A 27,828-nucleotide genomic window follows, 5' to 3' on the forward strand; every position below is an offset into this window, starting at 1 on the left:
CCGAGCCGGTCTCGGGGTGGGGGGGGGCAGGGGACGGTCGGAAGACCGGGGGGAACGAACCGCTTCCAGTCTTCTTTCAAATTTGGCTCCGTCGAAAGCGCTTCCGGGAGCGGAGCGGAAGTGACGCAAGAGGCGCGCGGCGCGCTATCTGAAGGAGAGCGGCGGGAGGCCGGAGGGGGAGGGGAGGGGGAGGGGTGGGCGGGGCTATCCCCTAGCGCCCGGGGCAGGACTAAGGGTGTCCCACGAAGTGATTGGCTGGATTCTTCTTCCGTCTCCCCCGCCCCCTCCCTGGGCCTCAGTTTCCCCATCCGTTAAAAGGAAGGAGATGGTCTCCAGGAGTCACTGAATTCTTGGGGGGGTGTCGGAGGAACGGGGACATGGCGTAGTCCGGGAGAACGCGGGGGCAGGAGGAGCTGGGCTGGGAGTCTGATGGCTGCTTCTGACTGGAGCTTTGCCCTCCCCGCCAGAGGCCTGCCTTTCCCCAGCCCCGACATGCTTGGCTTCGGCCTCGGGGCCTCTCCCGCCTTCCTTCTCTAGCCTGATCCCCCCAGCCATGCCCTGGCACTCGGACTTTTGAAAGGTTATTTGTTTTTGTTTTTTAAGAAAAAAAAATGCAGATTTTTCTCCGTCATACTCTGAACTTCTTGAGAGCAGGAATTGTGTTTTTTTGCTTCTCTTGAGTACCGGATTCTTTGCCTTGACTCTTCATGACTCCAGTTTGGGGGGGGGGTCTTCTTGGCAAAGATAATACGGAGGTTTGCCATTTCCTTCTCTGGCTGATATGGGAAACTGAGGCAGACCGGATCCAGAGACTTCCCCGGGGTTGGGAAGTGCATGAGGCTAGATTTGAATTTGGGAAGATGAGTCTTGTTAAGTTCCAAGCCCAGGGCTCTATCCTGGGTACTGTTACCTGGCTTACTCATGTTTATGTAAAGTATCTCTCAGCATAAACTAGTATCTGAGATTGAATTTGAACTCAGGAAGATGAGTCCATGGCCAGCAATCTTGTCTGCTTCACTTCTTGTGAAGCTGCCAGCCTGTCCATAGTAGGTGATTCACAGTTGACTAAGGAAAGTTCCAGGTCATAGAACCAATGTCCAGGAGCTCAGGCCCTTGCCCTTTATCTCCAATAAAGATTTCTCTGGTTATCAGCATATCATCCCTTCTCCTTATTGTCCACCCTCTCTGGCATTCCCTCAAATCACTCTGCCTCAGTCTTAGGTGGTGGTGCTGGGGATCCAGACTGGATCAGGCCCAAAGAAATGAATGTCATCCAAATATACCCCCCCAAAAAATCACCCTTCGGTATTCTTCAGCTTATTCACAGTGACTCCGAACCAACCACTTGAATTAAGTCAGAGAAGTGACCCCCTTTCCTCCAAGATATTCAAGGCATCCCACACCCAGCAAAACTTAATTAACCCTTGACAGTAGAGAGGCAAAATATCCAGAGCATGACTCTGATCTAAGACATCTAGAGCAGCCATGGATACCACCTGGTGGGAGTAACATGCCCTTCCTTCTTCGGGCTACTGGCCCTCAGTAGAGCAAGAACTATGGAACTCTTGCAGGGGATTGCTATGCTAAAGCTTCTATTCCTAAGGCTTTAAAGAGTGTTAGACTTTAGAATGATGGAGAGACCTTAATCATCCAATCCAGTTTCCTCATTTTACTAATAAAGAAAAGGATGCCCAGAATGCAGCACTTACCTGCCAGATCACCTTGAGTACTACAATGACCACCTGTTCCTTCTAAGCTAACTCCTAGCTTCAGTTATTCTGTTGCAATTTTTCTCTGGGGGAAACCCAAATCAGCTTTCAAAAGGAGCAACTGACAGGCGATTAAGCCAAAACCAACAATATCCTTTTCCCATTTTTTTTGCAATCCATAAGCCTGGATGCTAAAAGGGGTCCTAACAAATACATTAGACAAATCAGCTCAGGAATCATTTTTGAGAAAGAATACCACTTGGCACTTTACCTGGGTTAAGTGGAATGTTTCCTGGCTTAGGTCATAGGTGAATGGGCAAGCAGGAATGCAGCCCATTTCAGCACTTCTATGAATTATATTTTCAACTCCCTTCCCTGGTCTGAGTTTGCCTTAACCCATGAGCTGGCACAGTCTGTGCCAATTCAACAGTGTGGGTAGACTACTTGTTCTTCCTTAAACTCAATACCCCATCTCTTTCTCACTGCCTTTGCCTCAGCTATCCCCTCTGCCTGAAAGAAAATCCACCCTCAACTTTAGCTTTTAGCTAAATGACTAAACTCAAGTCCCACCTTCTTCAGCAGGCCTTCCCTTCTGGGACCACCTTCTTCCTACTTTGCAAAGATTTTTTTATACATCTATTTATTTACATGTTGTCTCCCCCATTAGAAGGTGAGCTCCTTGAAGGCAGGGACTAAATTTGCCTTTTGGGGAATCACCAGGGCCTGATCATTGATTGGCACCTGGTCCATAGTAAATGCTTTTTGACTAACTGACTTTGTGGGGTTGGGATGGGAAGTGAGAATGTTAGTTACACATAGAAACAAGGAGGGAGAAGCAGCTATGATGTTAAAAATCTGTCCATACCTTCCTAAACCAGTTCTTTGACCTGATTCTATCATCTATCAAATGACCTAAGGAGAAGCCTAGCTATCCACACCACCTTGCCCCACAAACCTGTTACTTCCTACACTAAGTTGGATTTTTACCACCCAGAAACTTTTGGGAAAGGAGGAAGAAGGATGTTTCAAATACTAGCTTTGGTACTGAATGACCTCTGTAACATCAGGCCAATGGATGGAGTTAACAGGGACCCAGGCACTGTTGATACCTTCCTTTCCTGATCTATTTAGGACCCTAAGATGAGCTTGTCCCATTGACTGCCAGGGTGTCCTAATGTTGTCCAGCCCCAGAAGGCTGAAATGGAGCCCAGGGGACAGGGGCGGCGGCGCAGTGGGAAAGAGTGAGGCAGGTGGGCAGGAGGCTTTGGCAGGGTGACATTTATTTGCCAATCACAGCAAGACGCGCAGTCTAGCCCTGCTGGCCTCTGAGCGCCACATTAAACCCACGGGCATGCAGAGGGAGCTGGGGCACAACCATTGCAGAAACCCTCAGGCAGGGGGCAAGAAGCCTGGCACAGCCTGGGGTTGGGACATAGGGGCAGGGGCTGGCATGACTGCCCCTGCCCTTAGCAGCAGGTTCTTACAAGGGGTACCTCCAAGTTCTTTCCCTTAATCCTTAGCTCCCTGGAATGAAGGGCCAATAGAACCTACCCCACATTCTCACCTTTCAGAAAAAGAAACTTGGGATTTCTCCAGGACCCCTGCAAGGTTAGCAAGGTGTTGTGTTCTAGACCTCCCTCCAGACCCTAGTGGGGGACAGGACGGGACTAAAGAACACTGAGTTTTTCTACCTCCATGTTATTGGTGGAAAAGATGATAGAGAAATCAACTCATAAAGAGGGAAATCCCCAAAATATAGAAACAATAGGAAATCGATATACTGAGGGTTCTGCCAGTTTTGGGGAAATGGGTTGACAGCCTGAGAGGAAAGAAGAGGTCTGGATTGGAACAGGTGGGACTTTAGAGACTGACTGAGCTTCAGCCCTTGCTCCCTTGCATGGGGCGCAGGCCAACCATATTATAAAGACTGGATCCCCCGGCCCCTCCTTATGGCCTCACTCTACCCAGTCCACGTTCCCACCTTCAACCTTTCTGCTTATACCCTTGATGAGGGTTCAGGCCTTAGCTCAAACCATCTCTAGTGCTCCTCTACCCAATTTAGCTGTCCAATCTGGTATTTCTCCAGCCCTTGGTCCACTGGAGCATTTTTCAGGACTGCTCCAAAGCTACCAGGCATCTGTGAGGGTGAGACTAAGAAGCAAGGATGAGGTTCCTAGCAAAGAATTCCAAGAGGGCCAGGGTGGAAGTGCATTTAGGCCAGCTTCCCTTTGTATCTGTGCATATTTTGCTGTTCCATAGCTTCTAAATCATATCCACTCTTTTTCTCTTTTCTGAGGACAAGGAGGGTAGTAGATAGGATCACCCAATTGGCATTCTATGCTCATTAGTACTTTGTACCAAGTCTTCTGTCATCTTCTGCCCCTAATCTTTACCTGTCCATATGCAAAGAAATACCCATATATTCACCAGAGAGGCTGAAGGGTCACCTTGATCCCTCACCCCACAGCCTCACCACATGACCAGCTCTCAGGGGAAGCCTCCCCATTAAGGGAGGGATGACCTGGGAGTGGACAGACCTGTGGGGCTCAAGGAAGCATAAGGGAAGAGGGGAAGGGACTGGGGGGCAGTGTCCCTAAAGCAGTGTCCAGCAAGGAACAGAAATAGGAGAAGCCAGCAAAAGACAAAAAAAGCCACAAAATTCCATGCAGGGGCTGGGGCCAGCCAGGGCCTTCCCCACCCACTTGCACATACAGAGAAAGAGACAGCTCTCTTGCAGCCCCTAGGGATCCACCCCACAGGGGAGGGGGCCAGGCCATACCCCCAACCACAGGCTGCCGCATGGCATGGCTAGGCTGTGGCCCTTCCAAGAAACAGGGGTTGTCATGCCAGTGACTCTATGTACAGTGAGACCCTCCCCCATGTCCACCCTCCCCTTTCCCCTCCCCCCCACCCATTCCCCTTCCCGGCTCAGCCGGTCTCCTCGCTCCTCGCCTCCTGGGCGGGGCTGGCAGCCTCTTCTCCTTTACACGTGGATGGAACCTGTGCAAACTGAACCCCCGAAGCTGCGCTGTCCGGTTGGGCCGGGGCCAGCTCAGGGGACACAGCTGCCTTGTCAGCAGACACGTCGCTGCTTTGGGGGGCTGGTGTAGTGTGCTCTTCTGTAGCAGGTGTGGCTCTCCCTCCACTCGCTGGGGTAGCACTCCTATCGGTGGCTGGGGTGATACTGCCATCAGTGGCTGGAGTGGCACTGCCATCGGTGGCTGGGGTGGCACTGCCATCAGTGGCTGGGGTGATACTGCCGTCGGTGGCTAATGCATCACCACTTTTAGCAGCAGGTGCAGTGGCATTTTCTGCAGCTGGAGTGGCACTGCTCTCGGGAGCTGCAGATGTGGCCCCCCCAACTGCCGCCGGGGTGGCAGTGTCCGTGGCTGGAGCAGCCTGAGCAGCAGCTGCATTGGATTGCTCTGGAGCCCGGAGCCGTTTCATGAGTGTGGTAACTCGGACAGCTTTCTGGAAGGAGGAAAAGAACTCAAATGGAGAAAATGTATAACAAACCCTAACCACCTGGGATAATTCTCCCATGACCATTGACCCCAACGGCCTTTTCTGGGCCCTCTGTTCTAGTTATATAACCACTGCCAGACTACACAAAAGCAGATGGGTAGGGTGATTCTCCAGGGTAGGGGTGATTAGGAGGATCAATTCTTGGAAAAGAGAAAAATCCATAGGGAACTGGGTCAGATATATCTGAGGCAGGGGGAGAGAAAGAAAGCAGTTGCTTGGAGGGAAAAAAATGTCACCATGACCTGTACCTTCCACTTAGCCCTGGCAAAATTCTTCTCAATCTGGGCACAGACTCCATCCTTGATGTTTTTATCTGAAGCAGCATTTCCTGAAATCCTAAAAGAGGGTGAAGGGGTGAATGTCCAGATTCCTTTGGTATCAGTCCCTTCTCCATCTAGAAGCCCTAAACTGGGGCCAAATCCACCCCCTGCCCATGAGCTACCAGCATCCTGGATGGGATAAATCCCTGAGAACATAGGAGCATAAAATTTCAATTTGGAAGACATCTGAATTCCTCATTTTTAGAGATGAGGAACCATCTATAAAGAGATAAAATTCTGACGGGATGGAGGTACAGTTAGATAGATAATTAGGGAATTATATTATGTCATGTCATATTATATTACAGCAGCACAAGATGACCTGTCTTCAGGAAGTTTCCTAAGTGAAACCAAGATTATTATAAAGTGAATCAGTATGATTGTTCCACCAAATACAGGTGAGTGAACTCCAAATTTGGCTTTGGATAGGAGATAAGATGTGATTCTTTTGAGGAAGGAATCCTTGAGAGGAATCCCAATGATCAAACTAGCTATAGGAGAAATTACATTAGGAATTTAAGGCTACCTGCTCTAGAACTGGGTAGATTTCTTATATCTCCTTCTAATTACCCTGCCCTATCATATTATTTCTGATAAAACCTTTTCTTTTGTCAATAAATCTTAGAAAACATATTCTTATGGTCTGGAGTGTGTGCAAACAAGGAATAGGAAAAAGAGATCTGATGTAAGAAAAGGGAACCTAGAGACAGTGGGAGTAGTAAGTGGACATGGAAGGACAAGTAATTAGGAGTTAGGGATAACAGATCTCTGAACCTGAGGAACTAAATCACTCAGAGACAACAAAGAATGAGGAGGGGGGCAGCTAGGTGGCGAAGTGGTACAGGCCCTGGAGTCAGGAGGACCAGAGTTCAAATCCGACCTCAGACACTTAATAATTACTAGCTGTGTGCCCTTGGGCAAATCACTTAACCCCATTGTCGTGCAAAAAACAAAAAACAAAAAAAAAAGAAAAGAAATTGAACATTCAGGAGTCAGGGAAGTTTTAGCAAAGAGTATAAAGCAAGATTTTTTTTTAAAAAGAAAAGAGCTTAAAGAAAAACAAAATGGCCTGAATTGGTATTAAGAGGAATCCAAGAGGTTCCCCACCTCTAATTAGGGACTGACCCCAGACCCACCAATCTCTTAATTAGAACCTGCTTCCAAGATGTAGAGTATAGAAGTAAAGCTATATACTACCCTATTCAAGGTGTACCCCACACTAAATGTCTTCTCCTCCCCAAATCTAGCCTGTGGTACTCCCAGCTCTGACCTTCATCCCCTCCAGAGCCTTCCCCATCCTGGTACAGCTTGAGCTCTTGCTGCCTAATGCTGTAGTGCTTGTCGGGGACAACTTCCAAGATGTGCTGCTCTCTGTTGTTCATATCAGGCTGTGGGAAATATCCTTCATCTGAGACCCATTTATATATTATTCTTCCTATAGTCCTATAGGACTATTCCTCATTCCCTGATTGGGACATAGTAAAGAAAACTGGGAGGTCCACTCACCATTCATGGGAGATAGCTTCTTCAGCAGTGATTCTCTGGTCTTGCTCCACTTCCATCAATCGGGTCACCAGATCTTTGGCTGTAGGGACCAATGTGGAGAGGGAAATTTGTATCCCAGTGTAGAGAAAGGAGAGGGAAAGGATGAGTTGGTTGTAACAACCCATTAGAGAGAAACAGAGAGGGATCCTGGAGATTATCCAGGATAGAGTGGGTCTGAGTCCTTAGTATTGTAGGAAAAGATGGGGCAAAAAGTCATGCACAAAGGAGGAGTTTGGATCCAAGTGGCCTTCTTACCTGCCTGTGAGATGTCATCCCAATATGGGGAATCAAACTCGTAGTCTCCAGCAAGGATCTTGCGAAACAAGTTTTTGTCATGGTTTTCATATTCATCTTCTTCCACCTCCTCATAAAAGGGGGGGTTTCCTGACAGCCTACAGTCCAGAGTGGGGAGAGAAATCCCTAAGTATAGCTACCAGAAGGCCAGAACTCTTTTTCCTTCCCTCTTCCCTTCACCTCCCTCTCCTCTTGCTCTTCCCACTCACAGAATATACATGATGACTCCAATTGCCCAGCAATCCACAGGCCGTCCATACCTCTGTCGGCCAACCACCTCAGGGGCTGCAACCATGGAATCCCATCAGTGTCATGCCCCAGCTAACTCCATCTAAGTTTTCCCTTTTTCCTTACCCATAGGGTTCTGCTGATGTCATCCTATATCATACCCCTTTAAATTCACCTGGATCTTGGGGGAAATGTCCCAAAGCATATCCAGAGATGTATGGGGCATGGGGTCTTTCTGAGGGTAAAGAGGGTGGTGATAGAGACCTGTCTTTCAGTGGCAGTCAAGCAGCCTTTGGGGATGATATCTCAATTCAGACTTCTTTTCCTTGGTCCCTGACCTATTCCCCACTCTCTATATTCCCTACCCCACCCCAAGTTCCCACTCCTTGCCCAGGTACTCTGGAGTCCCGCAGGGTTCCTTGATGAGTCCATTCTCTAGCTTGGCCAAGTGGAAGTCACTGATGACAATCTTAGAATTCTTCAGCCGGTTGTAGTACACCAGATTCTCCAACTGCCATGAAGTCACATAAGTGGGAGAAGAGCCTATGAGATCCTCTTGAGAAATAACCTGGTACCCAAAGACCTGCCCCTTCTTTCACCACTGGAACACCATACTCTTTACCAGAGACACCTGTCTCCCATCCCAGCTACAGTTCCCTTCTTCCTTTTCCCCCTGTTCTGAATCTAGTAAAGTGATAGATTTATTGCTAGAAGGCAGTTTATAAATTATCTAGCTCCCCACTCCTACCACCATTTTACAGAGTTGGAAATTAAGCATATGATATGATATGGAAGGTCTCAAAAGAAGGAATAAGCAGAACTGAGATTCAAATTAAGGTGCCCAAATTCTAAATTTAGGAGTCCTTCAAGTCTAGGTCCTTTATTCTAGGGCCTTCAAATCCTTACAGCCCAGCTCCTCATCCCCCCTTTCTTATAGAGCCAGCTCTCAATTATGTGTGTAAATGGAGAATCCAAACAAAAGAATAATTCCCAAATATGTTTCAATAATTTTTCTGAATATCATTTTTATTTTTTATCTAGATGCATACCACTCCCAATAATCAGCTTTCCTGAAAACCTTAGCTCAGGTAAAATCACATAAATTTTTGTCCCCCCACATACAGGGAATCGTGTAAAGGAGAGCCAACCAGATATTACAAATTTACCTGGATATTTCATACAGATGTTTGAAACTTGAACAAGTGATAGCTGCAGAGTCTTCCCTTCCCTAGTATAAATAAGTCCCTGAGCCACTCATTCCTCTATGACTGGGCTAGGACTATACCTTGAGGTTTCGATGCACAATCTTGAGGGAGTGCAGGTAAGCCACAGCCTCCAGGACTTGCCGTACCACATTGCTTGTGTCTCGCTCTGAGTAGTATCCCTGGTCCAAGATCCAATCAAACACTTCCCTCCCTGTGGCTCTGTGGGACAAGGAATCTTGAGCTCTTTCTCCTCACATGTATTTCCTGAGATTCCCCCTAAGATGGACATGGCAGACCAGGGAACAGGGATGGGCAAAAGATTGTGGGAGGACACTATCTATGTATTTGTGTGTGTGGTTAGAGGAGTTGCTTTGATGACAGAACCAGAATATGGACTCACTAGCTAGGCTGTTCCCAATTTGACCCAAGACTCTGTAGATCTTAATGAGCTTGGAGCAGGAGGCTGGCTAACCTGGAAAAGTTCCCACATGTGCCAGAGCCTGGAGAGAGCCTGAGAAAGGGGCACAGATGCCAGAAAAGGGAGCCTGCCAACCATTCTCCAGAAGAAAGGCAGGCTCTTGGAACTCCTCTTGAGTAGTTGGCAGAGTATAAGTGGTAAGGAATTCAGAAGACACAGGTTCTCTCTAGGCCACTGCCAACCTAGGGACATCTTTTTACTTTGTCTGCCAGGGAGCTCTCACACCACTGAAATTCAGCCTTTGGGCGAGAGGTAGAGGGAGGACATTAGCTCCAGAGGATGTAGTAGAGGAAGATTTCAGGGCTAAGCCAAGGATGGGTGGATATTCTGGGGTCCCAGACTCCACCTCCTCCCCTACTCACAGCTCCAAGAAAATGAAGTATTCTTTGCGAGTCACAAACACATCCACCAGCTGCAGGATGTTGGGGTGCTTCACCCTAAGGCCAGAAGTGGGAATGGAGAAAAATAGGATCTCAGATTTGGAAAGGAACCTCCAAGGCCACAATCCAATCCATGCCTGGATATAAGATCCCGCAATAATAGGATGGAGGTGGGGAAGGTAATTTGGAAAGGCCCTGAACTATTTTGCTGCAATGGATTTGGGAAATGGGAGCTAGTCTGGGACTCTTCTTTCTGAAAAGAAATAATACAACTGTAAGGGGCAGGACTAGCCATCCATAGCAAATCAAGGGGCCAAAGATCTGGACTTGAAGACTCTCTGGAATGACAGAAAATCTCTTATTCCTGACTGATGCTCCTCCCCCATTCTCTTCAATCCTTCTTTCCTTTTCCATCACTCCATCCTTACTCTGTCTCAGTCACAACTTCTTTTCCACTATTCTTTTCCCATTTTCTCCCTCCATTTGCCTTTCCTTTTTGTTCTCTTTTTCATTCCCATGTTTTGTCCCTATTCGACCCCCCATGGCCTTCTGACCCTCAGTCCCAAGACAGGGGTCACAGGTCAACTTCTAGCACTTACATTTTCAGGATGATGATCTCATTCTTGGCTGCCTTGCGCACCTTCCGCCCATCTCGTTTTAGGAACTTCTTACAGGTATGCAGCTTCCCTGTCGCCTTATCCTTGGCCCGAAAAATCTCGCAGAACTCTTCCCTGCAGCCCAGGGCCCTGTTTAGCTTGGGTATATTTTCCCCCTCCCCCATCCCCTTCCCCAGGATCAAATGATCAAATGATTTTAGAATTGGAAGAATCTTAGAGATTTAGTTCAACCCATCTCAATATTCATGTGAGGAAGCAGTTGTCTAGAAAGATGGAATGATTTGTCCAGTCATACAAATGAACAGGAATTAGAATTTGGATCCTTTGATTTGAAATCCAGTGACTTGACCTCTCTATTTCTTTCTTCCTTTCTCCATTTATCTTGTTCCTCCACTCTACCAAGATGATTCCCTCTTCTTTTCTCCTCCTCTTTCCCTACTGGTACCCTATCTCTTTCAGATACCCCACCCCCTTTCTTCAGGGCCCAGCACTCACGTTTTGATGACCTGCCCCAAGTCATATCTGTCTGTCACCTCAGATGGCTGATTATAGTCCTTCTTTTCTCCCAGAGTCACACAGCCAAACGGCATTGCCAGGCCCGGTCTACAGGAAGGACAAAAGCATAGTCTTTTCCTGAGAATGGGGTCCTCCCTACCCACATTGCACCTTTCAACAAGTCCCATGGTGCCAATTCATGGTTGTCTGGACAAAACTGAGATGCCTCCCACCCCAGGACTCCACTTGCTTCTTTTCCTCCATTTCTCTGGGGTGGTACTGATTGGACATTTGTCCCGTGATAATTGTAATAATAATCTTCATTTTCACAGCATTTTAAGCTTTGCAAAGTTCTCACCTCAAAAAACAGTCCTGTAATATGTCATATAAATTTTATCATCTCCATTTTATAAATGAGAACTTTGATACTCAGAAAAGTCAAGAGAAAAGAGAAAAGCCAGTCCCAGAGTTTATATGTGTCTAAATGCGGATTTGAACCTAGAGCTTCTGAGTCCATGACCACTTTTGAATATAAAATGCTTTTTCTCTGAGCAACATGCTAATTCTGAGAAATGTATTCTTTCTGCCAGGTTGAGGCTGGGCAGAGCCCAGAAATAGGAGTTGGTAACTCCCAACCCAGAAGTCTGACTTGAATATATTTTTGACTCACAAACTGGTTTGAGTATACTGACTCTTTCCCAGAACCCTGCCTGCAGCCCAGCACCTGCTTAGCCTAGCCCATTCCTCCCTGCCTCATACCACACTGCCCACCCAGACCTCCAATGCCATCCAGAAACTGCCCCATTGGGCCTGGAATTCAGTGACCTGCAGATTTTTCATCTAGATTTACAAATAAAATTGGAGCTTGGTTCCTCTATTTTAGAAAGGATTTGCTACACAGGTCCTTCAATTTGCAGGATTTGTTTCTGTCTGGATTTAGATCACAGACTTGAGGCTTGGAAGGGCCCTTAGATCATCCAGACCAATGCCCTCATTTACAAGTGAGGAAACAGAGCCCCAGAGAGGTGCTGGCAGGGAGTAGAGCCAGCATTCAAACTCAGTCCTCTGATGTCAGAGCTGCTTCGACTATGCCACTCCCAGCCTTTTTTAAAAGGAGTGTTTAAAATAGGATTGGATTTACATAAATTTTATTTATATGCAACTTTTTCAGGAACAAATCTATTGAATAAGACAAGGTCACCTTTTAAAACAACTCTTCCTACAAGGCTCAGTATGAGATGCTGAGATATCTCAGATTTCAGGGCTATGGCGTTGTTAGACCCATCCTCTGCTTACACTCTGAAAGCAGAGAATAGTCTTCTCTAAAGACTGGATTTCTCCCTTGCCTCTATACACAACAGCCTTTGATTAATATTTGAATTGTTGCATGGGATATAAATACAGAATATTTTTTTTTAACCTGACCTACAATTTCATTGACAGGAGGAACCTGCAGTGAAGACTTTTCATTTTCCAATGCAGCCAGGCATTAGGACTTAGTAGTTTAGATTTGGTTTTTGGTTTGTGTGTGTGTGTGTGTGTGTGTGTGTGTGTGTGTGCATGTGTGTATGTAGCAATGTGGTTAAGTGACTTGCCCAAGGTCACACAGGTAGTGAGTATCAAGTGTCTGAGGTCACATTTGAACTCAGGTTCTCCTGACTCCAGAGGTGGTGCTCTATCTACTGTATCACCTAGCTACCCTCAGTGATTAAGATTTGACAGGACCACTGAAAGATTAAGTGATTTGCCTGAGTCTCATAATTATTATATGTAATAGGTAGAACTTGAACCCAAATCTTTCTGACCTGAGGCCAACTAACTGCTCTCACAATTCCTCTCACATAAGACATATATGTCCAACAAATGTGAGAGATCATCTGATTTTATAGTAGTTTATACTTATCATATGCTAAGTTGTATTAATTTATTTGTGTATGTCTTATCTTTCCTTTTAAGCTATGACCTCTAAGATATCTCTGTATCTCTGCCCAGGACCTACCTCAAGAATATTCATATAATCAATATTTAATGAAGATTTTTTTGAATGAGTGAACAACTGATAGACAAGTAAGCTCAAAGTACATTTTTCCAATAGAGAGTTTAGATCTTGCCCCAATTTTAGTTTGGGTGGAATGGGGTAAAACCCCTGCCCCATTCAAGATAAATCATTCTCTAAAGGACTGGCCTAGGGACTAGTCTTGGAGCCCAGATACATTTTGCTATCTCCAGCACAGCTGTAAAAGGGGTCAATGGAGAGCATATGTGCCCAATGGAGCCTAGGTTCCATGGCTGTCTGGGAAGTTTCACCAGCACAACTGGAACACCTATCACCTTTCTAATAGTGAGGGACCATCAAAAGTTGATAGAAGTTGATAGTTCTTCCTTCCCCACCCCCATATATGACTTGCTTCTTGCTGGGATGCCTCAACTATTCAGGTAACAATGAATTGTCCATTACTAAAGGGATCCTTCCTTAGTACCTTTTCCTAAGGGAAAGGAAGAAGCAAAGTCCTGAGTCTCTGTATGCCCCCATTTCCTGGGGAAAGGCCCAATTGATTCTGAAGGGGGGTAAGAAGGAGTATCTTAATTCCCTTGATCCATCATACTGTTAGAGAATGAAAGGTTTCAAGACTTTCCTGCCATGAATTGTCAGTGGCCCCTCTGCATGGAGGGAGAAGGGGAATTAGGGAAGTTCACAGCTTCCATAATTTTTCATTCCCACCCTGACATCTCTATCCCAATGCCATCAGTTATCCTTGAAACCCAAATCCTTGCCCCTTATAAATAATTAGTTTCCTAGCCTCAAATCTCCCCCTCTTCCTGCTAACCCTTCACACCTAACAAAGTGGTTTCCCTTAAGGGCAGATCTCCCTATGTTATCCTACTCAATAAACTCCAATTTCTCCCTATGTCATTTAGGTTCAAAACCAAATTCTTATGTCTGGTTTTTAAAGCCCTCCATGAGCCAGTCTCAACCTAGCATTCCTCCCCACTTCTGCCTTTGGCTATCCTGTCAAACTAGCCTTCTTGCTCTCTCTTCCTCACCCACAGTATTGCACTCCCATGTCTTTCAGCTTTTGCAATGGCCATCCTTCATGTTCTCCCTCCTCACTTCCACCTGATACAATCCTTCTCTTCCTTCAAAAAGCAGTTAAGCACCCCCTTCTCCATGAGACCTTTCCTGATCCTCCCAGGTATTCTTTCATAAACTGCCTTGCATTAATTTCTATTTATTTGTCTCTATTAATTTTTAACATTTACTTCATATTATATCTAATATATTCCATATTATTTATATTTTATATATTTATGTATTTGTCATCTCTATTAAAATGTATATTTCTTGAAAGTAGGGATTATTTTGTTCTTCAGAGGCAGCAATACCTGGAATCAGGACAGACCTGAATTCAAATCCAGCCTCAGACACCTACCAGCTGTGTGGCCCTGGACTTCTACTTTACTTAACTGTAAAATGGAGATAACATCACAATGTGATAATATTTGTAAAAGTAATTCATAGTTGGCATAGTAGCTAAATAATTCCTTATTCTCTTCCCTTCATTCTTCAGGTTGAATGACAGATTGATTCTTAAGCTCCACAGTGCCTTTCCCATCCCAGAGCACCCCATATTGAGATATAACCTTAAAGCATAGACTCAGGTTTTGGTCATTTATTAACCATCCTTCTCACTATTATTCTCAGAGTGCTTTGTCAAGGCTTTCCCTTTGACCCTATCCCATTTTTCTTTGTGTCTCATTTATTTAAGTCTGTGTTTTCATCCTTCCTTTTAGAATACAGCACTTAGAGGGCAGGTTCCAAGTCATTTTCCATCTTCTTATTCTTGGGTCCTTCATAAATGCTTATTGAACTTGATTGTGCAAGTCACTGGACCTGCCTGAGCCTGCTTCCTCATTTTAAAACTGGAAATAATAATAATGTCTACCCTGCAGGGGATGTTGTGAAAATGAAATAAAGACAATAGATGTGAAAGGGTTTTAAAGATCCCTTGGAAGCTTTAGCAAGGAATGAGTTGAACAGTGGTGGAGGGCTACTGACAGTGGGAGCAACAGATAGAAAAGTGTTCAGCAAACAAAAAAGTAGCAAAGGCCAATAAGGTCCTGGATTCTCAAAGGCCCAGGGAGAAAGTGTGATTTTTAAATAGGGTTCAGTTATCTGTCTCAGTAAGGAACAACTGTGAGAGGATTCCTTATAAACCAGAGGATCATCTTGCCACTGTAAAACTTAGATAGTTCAGACGTTGGGGTACCTATCAGGCCAGATTATAGAGATCTGGGTTGAAAATTCAGAGTTCAGAATTAGATGAGTTCTTAGCTTAAGAGGGCATATAGACAAACCTGACCATGACCCAGAATCACCTCCTCAGCATCCCTGATTCTGGATCATGGACAGGTTTGACCTTCCTCTTCCTTTCCCCAGATCTTCCCCTTCAATATTCTACCTTAGGACATTTCTAATTGTTGTTGTTTATCATCCTCCCACTCTAAAAAGCATTTTTAGAATGCCTACTATGAGTAAGGCACTGTGCTAGGTGGTCAGGGGACACACATATATACCATAAATAAATATATAACTAGATATAGATAGATATAGCTATAGATTGCTGTAAATATAGATATAGAGTGATATAGAGATAGATAAATATAGATAAAAGAGAGAGCGAGAGAGAGATGTAAATAGAGAAAGAGCTTTATAAGAGAGCTAGAGAGAGCTATAGATATAGATAGTGAGATAGAGATGGAACTAAAGAAAGAGAGATATGAAGATAAGGGGCGGCTAGGTGGCGCAGTGGACAGAGCCTGGTCCCTGGAGTCAGGAGTACCTGAGTTCAAATGTGGCCTCAGATACTTAATAATTACCTTGCTGTGTGGCCTTGGGCAAGCCACTTAACCCTAATGCCTTGCAAAAAACTTAAAAAAAATCATAAGAGATATGAAGATAGAGATATGGAGATAGAGTTAGAGATAGAGAGATAGAAAGAAAAGAAAGGAAGAAAGAAAGGAAGGAAGGAAGGAAGAAAGAAAGAAAGAAAGAAAGAAAGAAAGAAAGAAAGAAAGAAAGAAGGAAAGAAAGGAAGGAAGAAAGAAAGAGAAAGAAAGAAAGAAAGAAAGAAAGAAAACTAGCTAGATAGATAGATCCTAAGTCCCTTCTCTAAGGGTCACAGCCCTAAGCTGTGAGTGATACAAACAAGTGTTATAGTAACTCAAAAGGGGGTAAAGAGAGATTAAGGAAGGTTTGATGGAAGAGCAGATTGGTATTTGAGCCAAGTCTTGAAATAGGAATAGGATTTGAATTGAAGGTAAAGAGCCATGGATAGAACATTGGGTTTAGAATTAGAAAGAACTGATTCAAATCCTTCTTCAATTGCCTAACTATGTGACCCTGAGCAAGTCACTTAATTTCTCTATGTGCCAGTTTCCTCAACTGAAAAATGGAAATAATAGCAGTCTCTAGTTCCCAGGGTGATTGTGAGACTCAAATGAGATAATTTATAGAAGGCATTTTGAAAACCTTATAGTAATATATAAATGCTATTATTAACATGATCATAGATATGGGATTGGGATTAGGAGTTTGTTCTTGCATTTAGTCAAAAGCTGTCTTTATTCCCCCTGTTCCTCTTTGTTCTGTCCTCTGGGACCAAGCAGAATAAAATTAAACTCCTCTTTCACACAATGGCCCTTTGTATACTTGAAGACAAATCTCATGTCCCTTCCTAAATCTTCTCTTTCACCAGCCAAGCATCTTCGTTGCCTTTCATGGATCCTCATAGGACATAATCTCCTTGTCACTCTCCTTTGGCTAGATTATAAATCATCAACTCCTATCCAAATATGGAAATTCTGCTTCAGAATGAGGGAAAAACTGGGCTTAACTTTGACCTCTAGCACAATCCAACCATAAAACCTTGAGAAAGTCAGAAGTTTTTAGTGCCCCCAGATAACTGTCTAAAATCACAGGCAGAGTACAGTTGCTAATCTGCATTGGTAGAGGGAGTTTCTTACACCAATGAAATCCAAAATGTATCTTCTTTACTTCTTGAAATGACAATTTACGTACATTTTAGAGTTTTAGATAGTATAGTATCTATTTCTATTAGCTATGATGATCAAATATAATATTTGTGATTTCAACTATTGAAACAAGGAATCAAGTCCCTAAATTATGAAATAAACAAAAAACATAATCTAATGAGGGGGTGTGTGACACAGTAGTCAGTGGATTAATTGGGGTCCCTGGCCTAACTTTAAAAAATACTTCTGGAATTTAGTAATTATGTTACTAAATCCCTTTAAGTCTCTGTTTTCTTTGTAAAATCGGGTCAAGATTACTGCTATCTACCTCCCAGTGTTGTTTGGAGAATAGTACTTGAAAAGCTTGAATGGGCAACACAAATGGGAGCCTTCCTTGCTCTTCTTAAAACCTGTGCCTCAGCTGCCTGCTTTCTTCCATATGATGGCAACTGGGGAATCATCCATCAGCTAGTGGTTTATCTGTAGGGACTTGTAATTTTTTGAAACTCTGTCAGGCTTTGCTTGGAACAGGACCATAAATAAGACTGGGTTACTTTTGGGTCCAGAGTTCTAGAAATATTTCTAGAAAAAACAACACCCTCCTTTCTTTATAGTATTAGATGATGAGGATGATGATGAGGATGAGGATGATGATGATATTTGTCCTTCAAGCTCAGCGAAGATTCCAGAACCAGTCTTAGTTGATGCATTGCTTAATTTTGTTGAATAGCTCTTATTTTTCTTTCTCTTTAATTCCTTGTTACAGAGGATGACTTGCTGAAAAAGGGAGGTCAGAAGAATGTATTTGGGAGAGAGTGATTCAAAAAGATATCAATAATTTTTAATTTAAAAAAGAAATAGTTAAAGAACTCATGAAAATGGAAGCAAAAGGGAAGATTCCAAGCTGAACTCTGGTTTTCCCTAAGTGCAATGACATGCCCAGAATCCCCGAGTTCTGATTTCCAGTCCTACATACTCCTTGAGGCAGTTATATGGCAAAGTAGATACAGTGCCAGGCCTGAAGTCAGGAAGACTCATCTCCCTGAGTTCATACCCAATCAGAAACACTTACTAGTTCTGTGACCCTGAACTAGTCATTTAACCCTGTTTGCCTCAGCTTCTTCATGTGTAAAATGAACTAGAGATGAAAATGAAAATGAAAACCACTCTAGTACCATTGCCAAGAAAACCGCACATGGGGTCACAAAACAATGACTTTATGATAAAAATAGCAGCAACATGGTCCTTGGCATGAAATGGGGAAATATAAACTCACTGTACTCCCTATCTGGACATTCCCTTCATAGGTAGAGGCAGATCAATGCCTAGGGGCACTTGTTAGGGGGCTATCTTTATTGGGTTACTGTGGCCAAAACATCACTTGTTGGACAGCCCTCTGGTGATGAGCATAGTAGTCCTTGAACAACAGATGTATAATGCCATCACCCAAGCCTTCCTGGCAGCCTTTTCTGCTTGTTAGTTCCATCCATCTGGAAGGCCAGCATAGCTTCCAGAACTGAAGGCTACTTTCCATACCATAAGGCAGAAGTGAAAGACTTTAGCAAAGGCATTGTAATAAAACATGGCTAAACTCATCCCATTATTTCCATTCTATTCAGCTAATATTGACTGAGATATTAACAGATATGGAGGACATTCACTGTTTTAGAAACCTCCTTGTCTTAAGATTTTTTCCACTTCCCAACCTGATGCCAACCCACCTTTCTAAGGTTCTTATTTTCTTTAGCACTATCTTTGGTTCAGCCAGACTAGTTTTCTTGGAATTCCTCATACACAACCTCCCATCTCTTGCCTCTCTAGAGTACTATCTCTCCCTCATGCCTGAAATACCTCCCCTCTTCATCTCTGTTTCTTAGAATTCCTTGTTTTCTTTAATATTCAGCTTATACACTATCTTCTAGAGTAGCCTTTCCTAATTTCCCCAGCTGCTAGGTCCTTCCCCTCTAATTTCCTTGTATTTTTTTCATATATGCTTACACACACACACACACACACACACACACACACACACACACACACACAAGCCCCTCCAAATATTGAAGGTAAGCTCATTTAAGTCTTTGTATTCTTAGCACAAAGCACAGTGTAAACAGTGAGTACTTAATAAATGCTTGTTGACCAATTGACTGGTTTCTCTTTACTATCACAGAGTTGAGAATTGATTATAATCACACTTCAGAACATTCAAGACAGCAACTGGGAGCTTTCTTGAATATAGGCCCTCTTGTCATAAGATCTTAGAAGCTCTATTTTGCAGCTATAAAAACAGTGGAGGATAGAGGCGATAATAACCCTGAACTTCAATGGATCTTATTATCTTCCTATGTTTCTTCTGCTCCCACCATTCCCTCCCCCCAGAGGGGTGCCTCTGCCCTGTCCATAAGACTCTTTCTATTCTTTCTGATTAGCATGGTCTCCCTCTAAACTTCACTTAATAAAATCTGCATTTCCCTCCCAGTCCCAACTTAAATACTGCCTCTATGTGAAGTCAATCTTATTTCCTACCATGCTATCGGGACATAGCTCTCCATCCTCTCCAGGGATCCATGAACTTGTTTAAAAATATATAATTACTGTTTATATAATGGACTTCCTTTGTATTCCTGTGTATTTTATTTTATGTATTTTTAAAATCCCATTATTCTGGCTGGGGGTGGTAAGCCTGTGTGTAATCGCTGCTACTGGGGCTGGTAGATCCCTTGAGCTAAAGAGATCTGAGCTATTTCACTAAGATTGGTACCAAAATGGTGAGCTGCCAACCTGGTTAAGGAGAGAGCAAACCAATCTAGGTTGGAAACAGAGCAGTTCTAAACATTCATGTCCATCAGCAATAGAACTGGGCCTATGAAAAGTTGCTTCACATCCAGCCTTGGCACAATAGGGAATTGTTGTTCAGTCGTTTCGGTTGTGTCTGACTCTTTGTGATGCCATTTTGGAATTTTCTTGGCCAAGATGCTAGAATAGTTTACCATTTCCTTCTCTTGGTGCATTTTACATTGAGGTGTTGAGAAACTAAGGCAAACAGAGTTAAGTGACTTGCCCAGAGTCACCCAACTAGTAAATGTCTGAGACCAGATTTGAGTTCCCTACCTGTACAACAGGGAAACCCAGTCTTATAGGACAAACCAAAACCTCCACAGTATCCTGAGAATGTTTCTGTGGGTTTTTCCAATCTACAAAAGAGAATCCATGGTACAGAAGTACTCTCTACTTCTCTAAAATGTCAGTGATTACATTCTGCCTTGTAGTGGTTTGTGTCTGTCTTACTTCTTTAGAGTGGAAGCTCCTGGAAGGGAAATACTAGTTCTAACTCACTTCTGTCTCCCCTTCAGCTCATTCTACCTGTACACAAGCATTTGAAAGGGTCTGTAGAATGAAACCACAGGCTTAAGAGAACGGCAGACAAAGAAGGAGCCTGATAGGATGGCATAATGGAAAGAATGCCAGCTCTGGGGTCAGAGGATGTGGGTTCAAATTCTAATTTTTACTTCCTTATTATTGGATAATCTTGGATTCCTTTCCTCTTGGCCTGTGTTTCTCATATACAGAATGGGGTGGGGGAAGTTGAATCAGGGAATCTCTAAGGTCCATATAGCTCTAGATATTCTTATTCTATGTTGTTCCAGATGTAAGTCAAATATATATGATTTGGGGTGTTTTCTTATTTTTCAACGTGGGAACTTTTCTCACCAGCACAGATCAAACTCTTCTAAAACTCAGAAGTCTCAGAAAGGTGTGTTGAGCTCAGAAAGATAAAATGATTTTGCCCATAGTCAGTAAATGTCAGAGGCAGAATTTGAACCTAGGTCTTCCTGATCCCAAGTCCAGCATCTTATCTACTATGCTAAAACTATTCTTGAATAGTGAGATATCTACAAGAAACTTGATCCTTCATGATCATGTAGAAATCATGCCTATGGCTTCTACTGATATAAATGAACTGTCATAGTCAAGAGAACCTTCTCTCTATAAATCTCTCTCCCTTCTTCAACTTCCTGGAAAGTCCATTTTGATGACCCTGGATAATGCATCTCTATCTGCTACGAGGAGATTCAGGTTTTTCCCTGAAGCAGTTCTAGGGAGTCTCTGGCAGCCTTGCCCCCTCAGGACAAATGTACTGAAGGTCATCCATCCAGTCCCTGCATTCAGACAGGACAGAGCCTAGCTCACCCTCAGTCAGGGGTCTTTGCTTCTCTGAAAATCTTTTGTTTCCCTAGAATGGATCCACATATATATAACAGAAAGGACCCTCATTCTGGCAAACCTGTTATCCTTCATTCTAACCAAATCCCTCCTGCTGCAGCCTGGCCAGTCTCAGACACTGGAACAAAACAGCGAGCCAGACAACAGGGAGCATTTTGGTTCTTCCCAGGGTATCAATAAGGCCCTCTTCATGCCCCCTCCCCCTCCCCACTCTTCGCCCACTCTCACCATCTGCTCCCCAACTGCATTGATGCCTTGTTGAGATACTGAGCACTCACCCAACCTCACTCCCTTTTCTCCCTCAACTGCTTCCCAGCCTGTTCTCACCTATGGAACCTGATCCCTGGTCTGGTCTCCCCTCTACCTCGCCACCCCCTCCATTTCCTTCTTCTCTGGAATTTGTAAGGTTAACCTCCTGCTGGCTAAGGAAAAGCCATATTCACCACAAAAACCAGTGCCCCTGCAAAAATCACAATGGTAGGGAGGGAGGCTGACACACAGGACTCAAGGCCACCATCAGCACACTGAATCAGTTTCCTCCTTCCAATTGGAGAGGTTAGGGGCTGCTTCTAGCCCCCCCTCTCTCTAAGCTATAGGGTGAGTGCCTATATTGAAAACCCCTGACCTCTCCTAAGATCTCCTCTCTATCTCCTACTACGGTGTAGTTATTATATACATAAGGGAGACATGTACAGCCAAACATGTGTTTTCCAGGCAGGTACTTTTATACTCCAGGGCTCTTTTCTCAGTGTGAAAGGTAGAACCCTCTTTCAACCAGCCCTCTCACTACATCTCCCACTATAAAGTGATAAGACATCTACAAAGGGGAGATCTATAAGACAAACATATGTATTCCATATGGTTAACATGCTCTATTATATGCTAGGCCTCAGTTTCTCCATTATGAAAGCCAGAGAAGGGAAGAGAGGAAGTAGAGATGAAAGGACAAGTCTGTCACGGATCCTCTGTTTCCCTGGGTTACATCCTGCCTGTTGCTGAGCCTTGTTTTCCATATTTTAATGGTGTATTTTAATGGTGCACTACTACCCTGAGGGTTTGTTTTTTTAAAGGAAACAGGAAAAAATAGAATAAATGAAAAGCTGGAAGGGGGAGAGGGAGAGAGGATTTAACCTAAGACTATGCTCTTACCTAATCCTCACCTTTCTCTGACAGATGATCCTCAAACCCTAATTCACTCCAATCTATCTTAATTTGAGACCCTGACTGCATTCAAATGACTTAATTTCTTCATCTGTAAAATGAGAATTGAACCAAGAAGAATCAGGGTTCTTCTAGCTCTAAATCCTAGTTTTCTATGACCCTCCCAAAAGACTGTCTCTCTCCAGGAACTCCCTTACCTTGAGGTAAAACAGTTTATTCTTTCTTCTCTAAGACTTACTCCCTGCCAAATGCACAAATGTCCTTCCCTTCATGCGGTGTGTGTGTGTGGGGGGGGGTGAACCACCTCTAACCAGCCTTAAGTGAGTTAAGGTCAAGGCATGATGAGCCTGATGAATTCTTTTCCAGTGTTGGATTATTTAAGAAGGATACTAAAGTCCAGGGGATGTAGGAGTAACTAACTCTTTGTCCTGGATGCATAAAGATGCTTCTCTGGATCAGAGACTGATCCTGGGGTGGAGGTGAGTGACTCACCTCCTACTGTGCTCTAGGGAACCTTTGCCCAGAGAGAGAGTTTGAGCCTCTAGATTCTCAATCCCAACCTGGCTGACTCTGGGAGGGCACGTCTCTGTGGGCTAGTCTATTTCTGCCCTCCATCATGCCAGTCCCAGCTCTTCTTATTGTTATTGAGGGCAGGTCTCTTTGGGTCTGGGTTTCTTCCATTATAAAAAGGGGGAGGGGTCAAATTAGATGATCTCTAAAATGCTTTCCTTTCTAAATCCTATAATCTACCATTCCTCTTTGGCATTCCTCTTCCTCTGTATTCCTGTTTTTTTTTCCCAAAATTGCTTCATTCTCTCTTACTTTAGGGCTGCCTGGGGGTCATTCCCTGCATGAGCTGGCATTATCTAGACACAGCCAACTGCCTCCCCCCACCCACTGGGTCACAGGGAGGGAGGTAGAGAGGGAAAGAAAGAAGGGAGGGCCCCCTGCTCCCTTCTCACTGTGGTTGCTGTTACCGACACCTCCTGATTTAGTGGCAGCTGTGAATATCATCTCTGCCTGTGGCCTCCCCCACCTACCCTGAAAAACCTCTAGGGACCCAGGAACCCCTGTCCTCTCTCTGCAGGGAACTGACCCGGCCCATATTGTTCTAAGACCTTCACACAACAGACAGCTCTCCCTTTCCTCTCCTTCTTTCTTCAGCCAACATGGGGCCGTCCTTGGCTCCAGGAGGGGAAAACTGACCTGATTTGACTATCTGAAAGTCTTTGTCTCCCCCCTGAGCACCACAGTTCAAGGCAGTTCCCGTCAGTGGGAACTGTTCTATTTAATGTCCAAAGTTCAGGAGCCTGCAGCTTCCTTCCAGGAGAAGAGGGAATAGGTGAAGCAAGACTCTTGGTTTTGGAGCAGTCTTGTAAAGTATCATGTTGTAATGGAAAGATCTAGGGCATCCTCTGCTATTTACTGCCCCGGTGACATTGGTCAGGTCACTCATTCTCTCTGTACCTCAGTTTTGTCTTCTGTAAAATTAAATGTTATATTTGAAGATCTCTAAGGTTCTGAGTTCTATGGTCTCTTTTCATTTGCTTTGGTTGCTCCACTTCTTCCCATAACTCTAACTCCATCCTCACCACCATCCAATTTCCCCAGAGACTGGGACTGGGGAAGCATGTCTTTATTTATTTATTTATTTATTTAATTTTATTTATTTATTTGAGGAGGACCAGAACTCATCTCCTTCTCCCTCCAGTAGCCCTTTAGTTTCTCCATAAGGATGGAAGGAGAAAGTTGAACCTAAGACTAGGTTTGACCCTTCACGGTACTGAGAGCTGACCCTTGTTCCCTTATCCACCTAGGCAGTTTTCTTCTCTCCAAGGAAGTTGGGGAGCTCCCCCCAACCCCAACATTCACCACCACATTCACTTTTCACTAAGTCATAGTCGGAGAATCTATTGGAAGGCAAGGAAGAGAAAGAGAATGAACATCTATCAGGAAACATGAACAGGTGTTTCTATGGCAATGGAAGTTTTAAAAGAAGGGGAAGAGTGGGGTAAAGGATGTAAATGGGCACATGAACCAGCCCCCTCTTGCCTAGGATGTTTGTCATTAGCTAGGATATCTAGTTGGTGAGATTTCTTTCTCATACCACAGCCACCTTAGGAAGGGGCTAATGTTCAGAGGGAGTGGAAAGAGGAGAGGTAAGAGTCAGGGGTTAGATAATATTCCCTTATAACTCTTAGTTTCTGTTATTCTTAAGAAGCCTGAGAGGGAAAGACAAAGTAACTAAAATCGAGAAACTTTGTAAGGGGTAGGGAAGAGAACATCCCCACCAGTACAAGTTATACAGAATAAGAAAAAAAAAACAGGAGAGAGAGAATGAGCAAATGAACTGGAGAGAGAGAAAGAGAATGAGAAAATGGATAAGAGAACTGCAGAGTTAATGGCAGAAGGGAGGAGGGAGAAGGGAGAGAGGAAGGACCAGTGAATGCACCTTTTTTTTTTTTTTTGGTAAGAAGGCCAGAGCTGTGATCTCAGAGCACTTTAGGGAACCCCTAAAGTGTGTGGAGTTTGTAGCCCTCGAAGATAGAAAAAGGCAGGAAACTGTTCCTGGTGCCTTCCTATTTCTCTCTAGTGTTGGTTGCTCCCCCTCCTGGTGCCCCTATATCTGAAAGGGGAATAGAGATGAAAGTGTGGGAGGCAAAAGTACTAGGCTCTCATCCCCTAGAGGTAGGCATAAGGTCCCAAACAAATCTCCAAACCAGATCAGATGCATCTGAGATCAGGAAAGTAGCCAGTTGCTTTAAATTGCTCCAGTCCCTGAAACACATCGTTGATCAGAGGATGGAAAAACAGCAGTGTCATGAATTGGAAGATGGGCAGGTCAGTCCCGATTCACCTGAGATTCACCACCCTCAGCACCCACTCTTGTCCCACTCCCTCTCCTGCCTTCCATCAAGACATTCAAGAGGAAAAATATCAAGGATTGCAAGGATTTGTCATCAGCTTCAACATGTCGGAAGAGCTTGGGGAGGGAATAGAGCTTGAGAGTCTAGAGTTGAGTCAGGCCCCAGACTAGCCCCATCATTTTCTCTGTTCATTCTTTGCCTTTTCCATACTGAATCCAAACACTTTCCCTAGAACTATCCAGTCCCAAGACCTTGGGGACTATCTTCCCTTCCCCTCCACACTCCCAAAGCAAGAACTAGGGAAGCAGAAGATGTGGCTGAAGAGCTGAGAGCTGAGGGAAAACAAAGCTTAAGGTCACCAAGGCTGCTTCAGTCTCCATTTCTGACTAGCAAGCTCTCTCCTCCAGGGGGTCTGTTAAGAGGTATAACTAAAGAAGGAAAATGAATGGTTCTCTCCATGGCTCAAAGTAGAGAAATGGCAGTTGCATAATCTTATTTCCTTTCCCTGTACCTCAATTTCTCCCCTGTCCTGAGCATATAGCTCTCAAAGATAAAAAGATTTTCTCCTTACACACCAGTGAGAGGTGGTGGAGGAAGAAGAATTGGGGTTTCAGGAGGAGATGGAAGACAGGCAGGACATTGCCAGTGACATGGTAGTGTCACCAAGAGGCCACACAAGCCACCTTTAATATAGTGATCTTTCTCTAGTGCAATCACCAAACCCCACCCCTGCACACATACAGTCCCCAGAAATGAGGACAGGGAAGCTATTTTCTATTTCCCAGCCCTTACTCTTCCAGCCCCTCAGAGAGCACCCCACTACTAAACACCCAGGATGGTAATTGTGAAATTAATTTCATGGGAGAGAGATCAGAGCCCCAAGACCTAATTGTGATTCCAATATGAGCCCCCAAACCTAATATAATTCCAATTTGAGTCCCAAGACCTAATAATATTCCAATATGAGAATATTTCAGAAAACAATGCCCACTGCTAAGAGGGTTAGAGCCAAGTTCTGATCTTCTATGCTCCCCAATTATCCTTTCTACCTGTAATTATTGTCCAGAGGATCATCTAATCCCTGCAGAATTGGAGAGTGTAAAGGTGTCCCATGCTTTCACTGACGGGCCCCACCCCATCATATTCTGGCCTTCTCAAATTCCAATAGGGAACCAATTGAGCTTATGGAGGAGTTTGGGACACATGGAGAAGCTCAGACCTCAGTCCTTCCTCAAGCCTCTCTGCTTCTCATTCCTCATTCTTGGTAGAATATGATTACCATATCCCTGGTCCAGTCTAAGGATAGTGCCAACAGTAGTTACCAGGTTGGTAGGGTTGGGGGTGGGGAGAGGGAAATAGAAAGAGTCTGGAAGGAAGGGGGTTGAAACCATCAAAAGCTGGGGCTTGTTCAGAAGGCAGTGGGGCACAATTCTTTGGGCAGAGCAATAGTGAGGACAAAGGTAGTAGAATGCTGGGTTGTCAAGGCTTCTAGGGATGGTAGGGGGGAATGTTTCTAGAAATGAGTTCCCCAGTACAAAAAGTGGAAGAAACTAGGGAGGGACCTACTTGGAAGTTCACAGCTGGCCATGCTGGCAAAGGCATAAAACCAGCTTCCTCTTCTATTTCCCTTTCCCCACCCATACACACACACACACACACACACCACACACACCACACACACACATAACAAGAGTACTGTTCTCCAAGTAACAAGCTGAGTAGCTCGAGACCCTAAGGATTCTTCTGTGGCCTAATCGGTCAGTTATCTCTACTCCTTCCTCCACCCTTAGCTTCCATTCTAGGAAAACTGCCTCATAGATGGAGTCCCTACCTGCACATATATGCACAGTGAACAAACGCACAGACTAATGAGGCCTAACCGCCCCCCAGCCAGAAACATGTGCCTGCAAGCCCCTCCCCCATCTCACTCGCGCACATGTATCTGCACCCACGCCCCTCTTCCCCCCCCCATCTCCGACCCGAACACATGGACACCCGCACTCATGGGCACCTGGTCTACACGTGAGCACCCCGGCCCCAACCGAGTCCTTAGGCTGCGGCTGCAGTCACCCAGTATCGAAGGTCTGGCCCAAAGAGTGGGGGGTGAGAATCCTCAGCCCGGATTCCAAAATGGGTTAACTCCTTCTTTCCCAGCCCCCACCCAAATCTTCTCTTCCAGCCCCCTGGGCGTTTTGTCACCAATAAAGAACTCCCGGTTGTCATGGAAATCAGTGTTGGTCTGAACCGTGTGAGAGAGAGGGAGGGAGGGAGGGAGGGGGAGAGAGAGAGAGAGACAGAGAGAGACAGAGAGAGACAGAGAGAGAGAGACAGAGAGAAACACAGACAAATACACAGAGAGACCGAGACAGACAAGAGGCCAGAGAGAGAGAGAGAGAGAGAGAGAGAGAGAGAGAGAGAGAGAGAGAAGATGCAGGACAGAGATACAGATAGAGACAGATGGGGGGTGGTGGTTGGGGGATCCCTCTAGGGAAACAGGGAAGGGGTTGGGGGGGGATCCGAGCAAGGGGAAGGGAAAAAGGCAAAACAGATTCTCTCAGGATCCCGGAGTGCCTGCACACAGTAGGTGTGCTGATTTAATTGAATGTTGTTCTATCCATAGTATAAGCGGGTCAGTTGACAGTAGCTCTGGCTCCCTGCTGAGCCAGCCTTTCTGTCCCCAGGGTCTGGGGATCAGGATGGCCAGAGACAAGGGTGTAAGGAGGGGCCGGGAGGTGAGGGGATATGTC

The 27,828-nt window shown here is 44.7% G+C and overlaps 1 protein-coding gene across 1 annotated transcript; it reads right to left on the reverse strand.

Annotated features, from left to right (window-relative positions):
- Positions 1-4,637: 4,637 nt before the first annotated feature.
- On the reverse strand, positions 4,638-27,270 carry CAMKV (CaM kinase like vesicle associated). The gene is made up of 11 exons (XM_074196045.1): positions 27,093-27,270; positions 10,797-10,904; positions 10,284-10,415; positions 9,667-9,741; positions 8,907-9,045; positions 8,012-8,132; positions 7,603-7,678; positions 7,355-7,491; positions 7,061-7,139; positions 5,483-5,570; positions 4,638-5,180 (listed from the first exon to the last, which is right to left on the reverse strand). Exons 2-11 carry the CDS (start codon positions 10,889-10,891, stop codon positions 4,638-4,640), a joined length of 1,485 nt encoding a protein of 494 aa, XP_074052146.1. The 5' UTR covers positions 10,892-10,904; positions 27,093-27,270.
- Between the last annotated feature and the right edge of the window lie 558 nt (positions 27,271-27,828).

Source organism: Macrotis lagotis, chromosome 8 (genome assembly GCF_037893015.1).
Source record: "Macrotis lagotis isolate mMagLag1 chromosome 8, bilby.v1.9.chrom.fasta, whole genome shotgun sequence".
Lineage (NCBI taxonomy): Eukaryota > Metazoa > Chordata > Mammalia > Peramelemorphia > Peramelidae > Macrotis > Macrotis lagotis.

What these genes read in the sequence shown, in the direction of transcription:
- CAMKV (XM_074196045.1), bottom strand. Translation starts at nt 10,891, where the DNA reads ATGCCGTTTGGCTGTGTGACTCTGGGAGAAAAGAAGGACTATAATCAG. An exon ending in TTGTGCATCGAAACCTCAAG is followed by an intron (nt 8,133 to 8,906) that starts GTATAGTCCTAG and finishes ACTTCATGGCAG; the next exon opens with TTGGAGAATCTGGTGTACTA. An exon ending in GGATGACATCTCACAGGCAG is followed by an intron (nt 7,140 to 7,354) that starts GTAAGAAGGCCA and finishes TGGTCCCTACAG; the next exon opens with CCAAAGATCTGGTGACCCGA.